The sequence below is a fragment of the Eleutherodactylus coqui genome, chromosome 9, assembly GCF_035609145.1.
Source record: "Eleutherodactylus coqui strain aEleCoq1 chromosome 9, aEleCoq1.hap1, whole genome shotgun sequence".
NCBI lineage: Eukaryota > Metazoa > Chordata > Amphibia > Anura > Eleutherodactylidae > Eleutherodactylus > Eleutherodactylus coqui.
Window position 1 is genome coordinate 116383222 of NC_089845.1, and position 15191 is coordinate 116398412.

Sequence of the window (15191 nt, forward strand, 5' to 3'; positions counted from 1 at the left end):
TTACATATACCAGATAGGTAAAGAAATTTAAGTTAGTTCCTACCCTGGCAGTTTCGTTAAAACACACTGAGGAAGGGGGGACGGGGGGGAGATTTTAACCTCTCGGTGTGTTCCTGTCCTATCAGGAGGAAGGCGATCTCAGGTGGTGCTGTCGTGGAGACTCCTGGAAACCCGATTATCGGGTAGGTATAATCACCCTTTTTTTGCATAATTGCATTCAAAGTCGCATAACTTTTTTATTTTTTTTCATGGATAGAGCTCTCTGAGGGCTTATTTTTTGCGTTATGACCTGCAGTTTTTATTTAAATATAGGTGTTTTGTTTTTTTATTGCGCTTTTTTTGGAAGTAGAATGAATAAAATAAGCGTTTTGTCTCTTAGTTTTACGGTTTTTGCTGCGCAAGATAATTTGTGTGCTCAAATTATAGTACAGGTCGTTATAGACTCGATATTACCACATGAGGTTTTTAAATTTTAAATTTTTTTTTCATACAAATATGGGGAAAATGAGCAAGAGGTTTTAATTAAATTTTTTTTTAACACTGTGTAGGGGACTTGTACCATAACACCTATGATCGCTAGGCCCTGCAATGCCTTATCACTGGTTATAGCGATTATAGGCACTGGCAAAGCAGGATGCCTGTATCTTGCATCCTGTTGCCATGACAATCCGTCGGCCCTCAGCAATTACATCATGGGGGTCCGATGATGTCACAGAGGGAGCCTACTCCCTCTGAACCCTTAACACACTGCGATCTAAATAGATTGCTGTGTGTAAGGGGTTAGAAACAGGGGTTGCTATCCCAATGCACCCCTGCTGTTGCAGTGGGAGGCCGACTATCGGTAATAAGTGGAAAATATTTACCTAAATTCACAATTGAGTCTTGTTGTGGATTTTGACTTTCCCTAACAAGTCTGCAAAGGATGGACATGCTATGGATTTAATGGGATTCTGTCCTCTGGTTCATACAGCCTGACCTATGGGCAGCATGACCCTGGGACAGGGCTGCCTGTTGTTCCCTGCCTGTTTTTATTCCAAAACACTATGGTGTTTCAGAATAAATGCACTTTGAATTCTGACTCCGCTGCGCCATGTCGGCTTCTTCCCATGGGGAGAGAGCTGTGAGTCTGCACCCAGCGGGAGGGGTCGGTGCCGCTTGGAGTCGCACTTTAAAGTACATCCATTCTGAAACGTCTTGACATTAAAAAATAAAAAGAACACTTAGAGGGGCAACAGGCATCCCTGGCTAGGGTTTGCACTGCCCATTGTTCGGGCAGCATGACCCTGATGCCACTGAGCGCACTCCTATGAACTGCAAGAAGACTCTTGTAGCCCCAGCCTTTCTCTTAAATGCAAGCTCTTGTCATGTAACACTTTATATAACACGTTATACTTGCTGCCTGTAGCTTCTTAGCGGGTCACATGAAAAATAAGTGACACACCCCCCACCCCCAAATTATGCAGCTGAGGGTATGTTTACACACTGCAGAAATTCTACATCAAAATTAAAGGAGTTGTCCCGCGCCGAAACGGGTTGTTTTTTTTTCAATAGGCCGCGAGACAAACCCAATGCATGTGTTAAAAAAAAACAAAACGTTTAGTACTTACCCGAATCCCCGCGCTGCGGCGACTTCTTCCTTACCTTAGCAAGATGGCCGCCGGGATCTTCACCCACGATGCACCGCGGGTCTTCTCCCATGGTGCACCGTGGGCTCTGTGCGGTCCATTGCCGATTCCAGCCTCCTGATTGGCTGGAATCGGCACACGTGACGGGGCGGAGCTACGAGGACCAGCTCTCCGGCACGAGCGGCCCCATTCACCATGGAGAAGACCGGACTGCGCAAGCGCGTCTAATCGGGCGATTAGACGCTGAAATTAGACAGCACCATGGAGACGAGGACGCTAGCAACGGAACAGGTAAGTGAATAACTTCTGTATGGCTCATAATTAATGCACGATGTACATTACAAAGTGCATTAATATGGCCATACAGAAGTGTATAACCCCACTTTCTTTCGCGGGACAACCCCTTTAAGTCAAAATCCACAACTTTGGTGCACATTTTGCCTCAAAATCAGCTGCATATCCACAGCTGGCTTTAGAAGATACAACGCTCCCTTCACTTCCGAAGTCTTCATGCTATCAGCGGTACTCGTCAGCCTATAGTGCTCACAGCGCTGCTGGACAGCTAACGCCACTTCCGCATCACCTGACCATTGATGCTGCACTTACTATAGGCCAACAGTTGAGGATTTTCACTGTTTTGGATGCAGAAATTATATATTTTTCTTTTTAAGTTACTTATCCCCTTAACGCTGCAGGATGTACATTTACGTCCTGCATCATTAGGGTTTGTTTGAAGAGAGAGCGCGGGGCGATCTCTCTTCATACAGGGCGGCGGCAACAGCTCCGATCAGCTGCGTGGCTGAACCAAGCTGTTAACCTTTTAAATGCCTCTGTTAGTTCTGACAGTGGCATTTAAATCCCCTCGAACTGCCTGTCAAGCCATGTCTGTGGGGTGGGTGGTAGACTGCCTGCCTGATCGCAGTATGATGTAATGCTTTGGCAGTGCATCATACTGAGGGAGCGATCAAAGCATTGCAAGTTGTTGTCCCCTAGGAGGACTGGGAAAAAAAAGTAAATGTCGGAACGATTAGTTCCCCAGTCGTCTCCACGACAGCACCAATTGAGATTGCCTCCTCCTGATAGGACAGGAACATACTGAGAGGTTAAAAGCTCCCCCCCTTCCCCACTTTCCTCAGTGTCTTCCTGTCCTGCCAGGAGGCAGGATCTCTGAGAAGGGCTGGTGGAGAAGCCAGCCAGAATCTACTCACGGGCGGATCGGAGGGCAGTGGGTCAGCCTGTCCTCCCTTCCAAGCCAGACGACTCCCGGGATGCCACATGGGGTGGTAGCCCCCGGGCCAGGTTCCTCCCGCGGCGGCCCATGGGGGGTACAAAGTGGGAGCCTCAGTTCCCCTCCTCCTCCTTGCAGAGTTACAGCGCGGCGCTCCAGGAAGCCCTTTGACGGCGGGGGGGCGGGGCATTGCGTCACGTGTCCAGCGCGATGACGTCATCGCGCTCGCATCAGGAGGTGTACGGAGGGGGTGGGGCTTAGCGCAGGAGCACGAAATTCAAAAAAGGAACCTCAGAGAAGCCAGAAGGTGGACCAGCACTACAGGTCGCAAGGTGTCTGCAGCACCGGTATAGTAATGAGTGATCCAGCACCAGAGACAGCTGAAACCGCAGCCTCAGCGGCCGTAAGTAGCCAGTGCGCCAAAAAATACAATGCAAAATCCAATGTATTGTATATGGAAAAATTGCATATTTACCCGCAAAAAATGCTCTCTTTTGTCAGGGGGATAAAAAAAACAACCCTGAGGCCCCCCCCCCCCCCCCCCCCAGAACAAAACTCAAAAAATGCGTGGAGTGCGGGACGAGACTGCCAGCTACGTACCAGAGGCCTCTATGGCAAGGCGTGCGTAGCTAAGCTAGTCAAAGAGGAATCGGGGGGATTCATGGAGGACGTTAGGAAACTGGTGAAAGAGGAGGTTCAATCAGCCCTAACGTCGCAGATAGTGCCGCCAGCTAAGCGCCAGAAAAAGGCGTATGTTCCCGACGAGCCTTGCATCTCCGAGAGTTCAATCGGGTTGGAGCAAGAGGAACCGGCGGCTGAGGAGTCCTCAGATGATGAGGACTACAAAAAGTACCTATTTCATCAGGAATCCTATCCACGTGGGACAAAAAAAACAGTCCTCTCTAGGGACAAGAATGTACATCCCAAACACAGTGAAAACATCCCTGCGTTGGTGGACATCCCCAGCGAACCTGCAGAGAAGGGTCCACTGGCTACAGAACCCAGCCACGCACATCACAACAGACGCAAGCACCTGGGGATGGGGAGCGCATGTGGGGAACCAGCTCCTTCAGGGCCCATGGCCACAAAGGATAAGAGAACAATCCTCAAATTACAGGGAGCTACAGGCCGTAGGGCGGGTCCTACAGCAGTTAGGAAACTCACTACAGAACCAGCATATAAAGATACTGTCGGACAATACCACCGCGGTTGCCCATATTCGGCACCAAGGGGGCACAAGGTCTCCCGCCCTGCAAAACATTGCGCAGAAAATTTTCCACTGGACAGAGGGCCGGATCCTTTCGATCACGGCAACACACTTGAAGGGGACGCTAAACCAAAAAGCGGACTTTCTCAGCAGGAGGCAAATAGACCCAGGAGTATGGTCTCTCTCCCAGGAAGCGTTCAGAATCCTGACCAACCGGTGGGGGACCCCACAATTGGACCTGTTCGCTACCAGGGAGAACGCCAAAGTAAGCAACTTCTCCCTCCGGCCAGGAGATCGTCCTACAGCAATAGACGCCCTAGGCCAGGACTGAGGAGAGGGGCTGGCATACGTCTTTCCTCCGATACCCCGGCAATTCGTTAGAATCCACTGAGGAAAGTGGGGAAGGGGGGGGGGAGCTTTTAACCTCTCAGTATGTTCCTCTCCTATCAGGAGGAGGCAATCTCAATTGGTGCTGTCGTGGAGACTCCTGGAAACCTGATTATCGGGTAGGTATAATCTATTTTTTTTACTAATTGTTTAAATAAACAAAACAAAACCCTGTTGGCAATAAACTTGCAATGCAATTTTAACATTAGAATGTCCTATCGACTTTTGTAATAAAAAAAAACACGATTTTATCGCAGGCAGTAGCAATGTGATGTGAGATTATTCTTAAAAAAAACCATTCCTGACGCCCAACATTTGCTTGAACAAAGTTGCTGCAATTTTCTCGGGGCAACTTACCTTATCAAGCCTGGCATAACTGAATGGCTGTGATTGGTTCATCAAGTGCTGGCTCTGATTGGCTGAGTCAGCGTTGCACGTGATCCAATCACAGCACTTGCTTGCTGGAGACGGTGTATTCAAAGGCCTATCAGCAGAAAGTGAGTGATATATCAGCACAGAGGACACGGAAGCCTGCTGCAGCGCCAGAGACCAGTGCAAGGGACCTAGCTGCCGCGAGCCAAGTGAGTATAACCCCCCCGCCTAGTGCCTCCTTTTGGGCAAAAATGAATATAAGACAGTGTCTTACTTTCAGGGAAACAGTAGTAACACTGTCCCAAGGTGTATGGATAGCATGTGCAACTCCACTTTGGAGGCATGAGGAGGAATTCAAGAAGGGTTGTGCACCACAATTGGGGGTAAGCAAATCTAATTTTTATGCAGCCGCTGCTTGTGCGAAAATTTGCAACTTTCTCTGCTGCCTTTGTCGCTTTCAAATAAAATGGACAGGGCAGCCCACTGCCAGAACCTGGCCTAAATTATAGTGCCAATTTATGCCGGTTCATAACTCCTGTAGATTTTACTTTCTGGTGCTCGGACTGCTAGCGATGAGCCAAATCTCCTAAGGCATCTGCCTAATACTGACTGTTGCATCTTACTCCAGCGGGCATTGCACCAAAACCGGCGTCTGAAACGCGGATCTTAGTAAATGGGTCTCTCATTGTTTTATCCGCCTGGTTTTCACTCCAAATGTGGCTCAAATCTTGCTTTATTGGCACAGCAGTTCCCGGACCCCTTTATAATTTGCAGGAGGCAACAGATATGAAGCTGTTCTAAAATATGCTGCACCCATTGTGAAGGCCTAATTGGATGCAATCTGCGGTGTACCTGATATATACAAACACACACTCTTAGTATATACCTGGTACATATATAGGTTACTGCATATACATACAGGCACACAATGGTAATTTACGATGGACTGCCAAGAAACCAGGACAACACTAAAGCAGATTACTCCCTTAATCTCCAGACAGTTTAAAATCAGCCACAGTATATTATTGGATTACGGCGTTGTTTATAGACAAGATCACAATATACAGACTGGCATTGTAGGTCAGGGCTGGACAAAACCAGGTCACCATGATGACTAGGAAAATCATCCTTGGCAACCAGGTTTTCCTCCCTGCCCTTCATGTATTGCCAGCCAAGTGCTTCCCCCCCCCCTCCCCCCCTCTTCCCCGATGCTGCATGCATGGAGTCAGGGTGTCAATGACCGCATTTCTTCTGATAGAAAGCACGGCAACAGGAACTCCTGATCGCAGCCAGCAAATAGTGTCTTCATGCCAGCCGTGTGCATTAACTTGGCGGCAGGATAGGCGAATTCTTGCTGTTTCTGATATAGAAGGAAGGTGGACAGCCCTGCTGTAATTACTGCAGAGGGGAAGTGGACAGGACAGCTCTGACAACTCTGGATAAAGTTTCAATAGTAAGACCATAGACAAGTATATAGCAGTAAATCAGAGCCGTAGAGATGTTGGTCGTACACCCTGCAAAAACAGTGATGCCAAATATACACTTCCTATAATTCAATATTAGTCATTCATCTCATTGTTTAAAGGGAATGTGTCATCAGAAAATGACCTGTTATCTAAATCACGTTTTTGTGATACCCATAAGAACTTTTTTTTATTATTATTTTCATTCACAATCTATAAATATTTTTTAAAATCATAAAATCCTGCACAGAGCCCAATACCAGTCTGTCACTTCCTGATCTGAAGAGAAATCATTGCAGCTGTAAGAGCTGTGGATGTCGAACCACTGTGTCAACCTGCCGGGTAGGTGAGGATCTGATCCAGCACGGCTGACAGCCAACCCCAGCGTGGTAGGTAAGATCCCAGATGAACAGTCCCGTATATGGATGAAAACTAGGGAAGGTATCTTGCCCTGAACTGATAACCAGGAGAGGGAGACCCTTGCCTATAAGTGGAGCACTCGCCCCGATAAGGACGACCCCACGGTCTTCCTTTAGGCGCTGACTTACCCTGGCAGACCAGAACAACTATGAGACAAAGATAGAACACCACCTGGGAGTACAGAAACAAAGGAGGAACAAGCAGACAAGGATAAACAGAGAAGCTGACAATGGGAATAACAGACCACAGAGTACACGAACGAAGAACACAGAACACAAGCAGAATGCAAGGTAGCAAGGACACTGTCGAATCAGTGGCTGGACGTGAAGAGAAGGGAACAAACTTTCATTAACACTGCAGCACGGTCTGAAAGGCCCAGAGCAGCTATATAGGGCAGTGATTGGAAAAGGTGCATCAGCTGAACAAGAGGCCTGAAGCTATTAACCCTAGGGGTGCTGGAAGAGAGTGAATATAAGCTCAGGGAACAGAGAGAATGGGACAACACCCATATTTGCCAGACACAGAAGCAAAAGACTGTATCTGAACAGTGCACCTAACAGCAGTGGTGATCTCACTAACATCACAGGCAGGATTACACTGATAGGTAACACCTGTATGTAGATAACACAGGATCCACGATTCACAATATGAATAAGCTGTGACTATTTACAGGTCACAGAGCATATCTAGAACAGTCTCACATACAGGTCACTAGGTCCCCTCCTGTCCATTGTTTGAATGGCCCATGAAGCTGCTGAAAAACATATCTCTGAATGCTGTTAAAGGGGTTGTCTCGCGGCGAAAGCGAAAAAAAATTTTTTTCACTTACCCTCGCATTCTGCCCTGTTAAAAAGAAAGCATAGGTTAGTTTTTAAAAAGCACATTGCACTTACCTGCATCAGCGTTCTGCAGCTTCTTCTATTCTTCTTTTAAAGATGGCGCCGCTGGTCTTCTCCCACGGTGGACCGCGGGTCTTCTCCCATGGTGCACCGTGGATTTTCTTCTCCTTCCTTGCGTTCCATTGCCGATTCCAGCCTCCTGATTGGCTGGAATTGGCACACGTGACGGGGCAGAGCTACGATGACGATGCGGTGAGCAGCTCTCCGGCACGAGCGGCCCCATTCACCAGGCAGAAGACCGCACAGCGCAAGCGCGTCTAAAAAAGCAAGAAGCCAGCGAAATTAGACGGAGCCATGGAGACGGGGACGCTAGCAACGGAGCAGGTAAGTGAATAACTTCTGTATGGCTCATATTTAATGCACGATGTATATTACAAAGTACATTAATATGGCCATACAGAAGTGTATAACCCCACTTGCTTTCGCGAGACAACCCCTTTAAATGTAGCTTAGGAAACATGTCCGCCTCCATAGTCATGTATAGACAGCAGAATAAAAATTCTACAGTCAGAAAATAAAAACAGATTAGAAAAATAGAAAATGTTATACTATCTGGTTTTAATTAAAAAAATTGATGGCATAGTCCTTTCAAAAGGGCTAATGCAGTAAAAATACACTTTCCTATCACTGCACCCCTCACCTGATTGCCTGTCACATTCTAGAGGTCTCCTATGTACATTGCTGTCTTTTCCATGCAGTGCAGCCTCCTATCTTATACTTATCAGGCACTATCTTGATGCTGAGATTTCTTTCTGCTTCCTCTATGTTGTGCTAACAATCCAATGATGCATCACACGAAGAACAGCTCGAGCCACTACTATCTCTGCCTGCTGGGAAGACAACCTGTTTATCATTGTCTACTATGCTAAATAAGCTAAAGACCATAAGTATATAGTCAGGAGGATGAACTGTTATCTTCTTTGTGTGACAGGAGCCTCTAATCATCATCAGTAACTGTCCTATGGGAGCCTTGAAAGCACTCGGCACGCACCTCGGATCGTGTGTATAGGCTATTTCACATAGCTTGAAGTAGCCCGTTCATGTGATCTTTTCAGCACTATAGCAGCACTGTTTTCTCGCTGCTTAGCAGCACGAAACCAACGCTCCTCTGAACAAGGCCTGAAGCTGATAATATATCATACCTCCCAACTTTTAATGAATGGAAAGAGGGGGGATCACCAGAAGGCAAATGTAGCTTCTCACACAATTTTTTTTTCTTATACCAGTCTCTAACCATGCTAAATTCCTCTCCAAGCACACTCAATCACGCCAAACTTTGGGCTAACCACGACCAGCATTCATGCTAGACTGTGCACTGACCAACACCAGAAGTTTACATTAAGGTCCATTTACACCACAAAGATGATCACTCAAAAGATGGCTTTTGAGCGATCATTTTGCATGAACTACTACTTGGTACTAATGCCTATTAGTACCAATTAGTAGTGTGTGAGCTGCCAGGAGCTGTATTCAGGGAACAGAGCACCCGCTGTTCTCTGAATAAATTCCCTTTGTTCTGTCACGGGGCTGACAGCTGAGACAATGTAATCAGTGCTCCTGGGCAGAGCACAGCGTGCGGTCCTTCTTATCAGCTGTTCTGCGGAAGGATGGATTCCATGCCGAACTGAAATTCATTGTTTGGCAGAAGAGTGAAAGATGGCACATTTACATGCAACGATTTTCACTCAAAAGATGGCTTTTGAGCGAATTTTGAGCGATAATCGTTGTGTCTAAATGGACCTTTAGACTGTGGACTGACCAACAGCCGCATTTAGAAATCTCATCCACATGCTGCAGAAAAATCTGATGTGGATTTAAAATCTGCAGCATGTCAATTTATGCTGTGGTTTTCCAGTATGGGTTTCACCTAAACTGAGCCGGTGATATCCGCACCAAAATTGCTTTTTATTCTTCTCCTAGAATAGATTGATGCTTATCCCAGGCACGCTTACATTCACTTAGTGCTGAATTTCCAACCACGGCTGCTGGAAGTTTGATCCAAACATCTTCTACTCTTTCAGTAAAGGCCCATTTACACTGGACGATTATTGCTAAAAATTCGCTAATCGGCAATCGTTTTAGCAATAATTGGTGCGTGTAAATGGGCGCGGAGCACCCGCATTTCGGGCACTTTTTGCTGATCGTTAAAATCAAGCTCACCTAAAAATCATCTCTAACTTTTATCAGTCGCTCTCCACAAGGGAGTGCTGATAGCATTGTTTCCCCATAGAGAACAAAGGATCTGAGCGCAGATAAGAGCTTCAGGCTATTTGCCTGCGTTCAGCAAAGGCTTCATTTGCATACATAATTGGTATTTAAGTAGCTGAGTAGCTACTTAAATATCAATTATTTTTTATGCAAAATAATTGCTCAAAGCTGTACCTCAAACTGTCGTTTGAGCGATCTTGGAGCGATTGTCTGCTCGTGTAAATGGGCCTTTACACTATTTTCTGACATCGTTGCTGATCTCACCCAACAAATCTCAGATTGTGCCCCCTTGTTCTAGAATAACTTCCCTCCTGAACCTTATTAACATATATAAAGGCTCCCATCATGTTGTGGGAGGAGGGCAGACCTCCCTCTCCCTGCTGTCCTCCGGTAACATACACTCATTGGCAAAAAAAAAAAATCAAGCACCTAAAAGGAGAATCGAATGAAACTTCCTCTGTGCGATTGTAGCATTGTTATAAGTGATTACAATATCAGAGCAAAAGAAGAATTTAATGTGGAAAACTGACCCCTCTAAGGCCGGCTTCACACTGGTAAGGAGATATCAGGTTGTGAATCACAGCCCGATATCGCCCTCGCAATCCATGTGAAACCCCTGGATGCAAGGCGTTTCCATGTGAAAACAGCTTCAGATCCCTGCGGGGCTAAAGGAATTCACTGCCGCAGCCGTCACAGCTGTGGCAGAGATCAAAGACTTCTCCAATTGCTTTCAATAGGGCTGGCGCTGCTGCCGCTGGCCCCATTGAAAGCAATGGGCGATATTGGAAATTTTTATTTTATCACAACATGGCTTGAGTGAAAACATCACAAATGAGAATGAAATCATTGAAAATCATTGGTTTTATAATCATGCGTTTTCACTCACTCTCGCATCACGAGAAAATCGCACAATTTTCTTGCCGGTGTGAAGGCCCCCTAAGGGCGGTTCTAGTACTCTGTTGTATTGCCTCTAGCTTTGATACAAGATGTGATACGGGCGGGTATGGAGTCTCTAGTACCCTGTTGTACCGACTCTAGCTTGGATACAAGATGTGATACAGGTGGGCATGGAGTCTCTAGTACCCTGTTGTACTGCCTCTAGCTTGGATACAAGATGCAATATCGGCGGGCATGGAGGCTCTAGTACCCTGTTTTACTGCCTCTAGCTTGGATACAAGATGTGATACAGATGGGCATGGAGGCTCTAGTACCCTGTTGTACCGCCTCTAGCTTGGATACAAGATGTGATACAGATGGGCATGGAGGCTCTAGTACCCTGTTGTACCGCCTCTAGCTTGGATACAAGATGTGATACAGATGGGCATGGAGACTCTAGTACTCTGTTGTACTGCCTTTAGCTTTTATACAAGATGTAATATCGGAAGGCATGGAGACTCTAGTACTCTGTTGTGCTGCCTCTAGCTTGGATACAAGATGTAATATCGGAAGGCATGGAGACTCTAGTACTCTGTTGTGCTGCCTCTATCTTGGATAAAAGATGTGATACAGATGGGCATGGAGGCTCTAGTACCTTGTTGTATTGCCTCTAGCTTTAATAGAAGTTGTGATACAAATGGGCATGGAGGCTCTAGTACCCTATTGTGTCGCCTCTAGCTTGGATACAAGATGTGTTATGGGGAGCATGCAGGCTCTAGTACCCTGTTGTACTATCTCTATCTTGCTTACAAGATGTGATACGGGCATGCAGGTTCTAGTACCCTCTTGTACCACCTCTATCCTGGATACAAGATGTGATATGGGCGGGTATGGAGGCATACAGATTATGCTATCCTGTAGCATATCGCTCCACATTTCTGTAACTGAACCTCTAGATCGTGTAAACTCGTAGGCTGTCAAAGTTGGCATCCCAGATGGTTCCATACATGTACTTTTGATGATAAATCTGGCGACCGGGCAGCCATCGAAGTGTGGTAATGTTGTGGAGGCATTGCTGGGACCTCCTTGTGTGTGCGTCCGAGCATTATTCTGCTGGAAAATGCCTCCTGGAAGCCACCATGAGAGGAACACATGTGACTGCAGGATGTCCTGAATGTATCGCTGAGCGGGCATTGTCCCTCATACCACTACTAGGGGTGACCGACTGTTGTATGCAATGGCCTCCCAGATCCCCCCAGATCATCACACCAGCAGGGGGCAGTGTGCTCCTCCACAGCAAAGGCAGGAATAAAGCACTCCCCCCTGGGTCAGTTGCCAAATGAAACCTGGATTAGTTACTGCTGACAACCCAATTCCACTCCATAACGTCCAGTTTCATCATTCATAACACCACAGCAAACAGAGGCGATGGTGCATGGGTGTCAAAGACAGTACATGTAATGGGTTCCGTGACACCAAATTTCCCTCAACAAAGCACCTGGAAATAGTTCTGACAGACACAGGGGCCTGTAACGATGGCACCACCTGTCTCTGGAGGCGGACAACGAAACAGTTGGAGCTGCTCGGACTTGTTGGACAATCTCTACTGGTGGTCTGTCGAGGGTATCTTGAGCCCGGTCACCTTGTGTGTCCTCATTTATTCACTGGTTCAAACACCTACACAGTCCAGTGAAAACGGAGCAGGTAGCAAGCAATTCGTCAATACGACTATCCAGATTCTCCAATAATGCGCAACTCTCAAACTGTTCACTTAGTGAAATCTCTTGTCTGCGTCATAGAGGCATCTAGTGGTCCACAAGCGGAAGAAGAGGTCACTACACACAAGGCGGGAACCACTTTAAGGGTCTCAGGTGAGAAGACCGCTTATCCAGTCATGCCACAACTCTAACCATCTGCATATCTGCCTCAGATGTAACTGCATGCCGAGTTTTGCAACAAAAAAACAACTTTTTCTAGGGGCTGGATTTTTAATGACAGAGTGTATATAAAGATTTCCATCATGTCCCACTCTCCCTTCTCTTCTCCAGACTATGCAGATTAAGTTCTTTAAATCGTTTCTGATACGTTTTGTCATTGAGACCTTCCACTATTTTTGTAGCCATCTCTGAACTTCTTCTATCTTATCAATGTCTTTCCGTAGACGTGGGCTTCAGAACAGAACACAGTAGTATTCCAGATGCGGTCTCACCAAAGCTCTATACAGCCAGATCCCAAACCCCTCTTTTCCTACTGGTTATACCTCTAGTTATGCAGCCGAATATCCTACTTGCTTTCCTCACTGCCTGACCGCACTGTGGACTTATTTTTAAAGCATCCAGTTCCAGTTTGGTGGCTTATGACGTAGCTTGGCCCTAACCTTCAATCCTCCATTAGTCAAGCCTGCGCTTCCTCGCACTGCTGGGCCTAACACATTTTACTTAATTCTATTTGATTTTAGTAAACAGTTCTATCGGATCATCAGCGTGATCAGATCATACAGCCTCCTCCCCACGAGGGGGCACTAGCACACAGCCTTCGGGGGAACGCTATGATTTGCTAAGCTCTTTTTATAGACTCTAGTGGCAGTCTGGATGGGAAAAGCCTGCAGTTGTGACTAGTGATGCTGTCTGTGTTATCCTTGTCTGTGGTGCTGAAGCTTTGCTGATCATTCCCATGCATTGAAGCAGCCTGGATCTCTGCTACCCAGCAAGAAATAGCTCTAGGCTTTGCTCTGCAATATTGAAGACACTTCCTGGCTTTGAGTACATCTTATAAAAAGCCCGAGACATGAAGATGCATTCACCATGGGCTCGATTTTACTCGAACAGCTGTTGCTTGTGTTGCCATGTCCGCACCGGAACAATTATCCTTGGCGTATGGAACCTGGTAAGCAGCGTCTCATTTTCCTATCCCCTGACTCTCATCGTGTACTGGAGGAAGATTTTGGAAATACCTGTACTGTGACGAGACAAAATTTCCATGTATCTTCCTCAACTCCCCCGCTCCTGACAACCCAGTCTAGGATGACTCTGTAGCATCATTAATATTGTGCACTTCTTTATATAGCCATGTCATTTTATTTGATAGTGCGTTGACTTTTCTATTGCATATTACAGCATATACGACTGTAATCTCAGGCTTCGTCTGCAGATTTAAGGTGGATTGTATCTTGTTTTAAGTCTGCCTAGTAACTTAATAGTGATGGTTACTAATGTGGAATATAAAGAGAGGTTCAAAGCAAAGGATACTGTAGATTTCTTAGGAGATGTAGACCATTGCTAGTATTGCATGCTACACTTTATTCTAGGGTGTCAGTAATCATAGTTTTTCTATGGAAGCTTAGGTTGCTTTGTATTTCCCTTCAGTACAAATCATTGGAATTGACGGTACAATATACCTTATAAGTTGTCTCTTCTATTGTGTTATTAAAGGCCTAATGATATGATCTACATGCTTCATAGTATTTCTTCATCGGGGTTCTTGGTTAGGGGTTCTGCAAAGACAACCATAGTAGTTGCTGTCACATGCATTGGTTCTGTAATGGGTTTGCATCTGAAAATTTTGCAGTGTTTTACAAAATCAGTAAAGTGGATGAGATTTTAACAAATAGACCTGTGGGTTTTCCAAGACTAAACTATTGATGACCTACCCTCAGGACAGTTCATCAATAGCTGATTGGCGGAGGTACGCCGCTTGGTATTCTTACCAATCAGCTAATTGAAGAGGTTGCAGCGCTCAAGTTGGGGGGAGGGAATGTGGCCTCTTCTCAGGTATATAACATTCCTCGCCAAGATGGCTTGAGAGAAGCTCAGTCCCGTTCAAGTTAATGGGATCAAGCTGCAATACCAGGCATAGCCACTATGCACTGTATGATGCTGTGCCTGGTATGGACTGATGCAACAGTGGCTCTCACTGGAGCACCACTATCACTTTCGATGCCTGACTAACAGGAATCCCGAGTGGCAGATCCCCACTGATCAATTATGGATAATCTATCTTGAGGATAGGTCATCAATAGTTTAGTACTGGAAAACCTGTTTAAAATCTGCGACATATAAATTGTTTGTGGCTTTTTCACCCCTTTCAATGAAGGATGAGTGAAATCCGCCTGTAACTCATGTTGATTTTGCAGACTTTATTCTGAAGTTGCGGTTACTAGAATTGAGTAAGCCTCAATTAATTCTACAGGCCAGGGGTGTAGATACAGGGGGTGCAGAGTAAGCAGTTGCACATGGGCCTCAGTGGCCTTCCGAACACATAAGGAGACACCAGTAGATGGTATGTGGGAAGCTCTGTTACAGACCTGATACAGGCAATAATTATATCAAGCGAAGAATAAAAGGGGTTGTCTGCAACTTTACTCTCAATAACTTATCGGCAGCTTCTGTCATCAACAGTTGATTGGTGGGGGTCTGCCGCTTGGCATCCCCACTGATCAGCTGATCCCCGGGCTGCTGTCAGTGTGAACAGCACTGGAAGCAGATAGTACTGCCCATGTTACAGTGG

At 46.2% G+C, this 15191-nt stretch overlaps 1 protein-coding gene across 1 annotated transcript in view; it reads left to right on the forward strand.

Moving 5' to 3' along the window:
* The first annotated feature begins 13290 nt into the window (after window positions 1-13290).
* The window catches only part of LAPTM4B (lysosomal protein transmembrane 4 beta), an 82740-nt gene continuing 80839 nt past the window's right edge, over window positions 13291-15191 (forward strand). Inside the window, exon 1 of the mRNA XM_066578374.1 lies at window positions 13291-13571. Within this exon, the coding sequence (XP_066434471.1) occupies window positions 13473-13571 (99 nt within the window). The 5' untranslated portion in view covers window positions 13291-13472. The remainder of the gene's footprint in view (window positions 13572-15191) is intronic.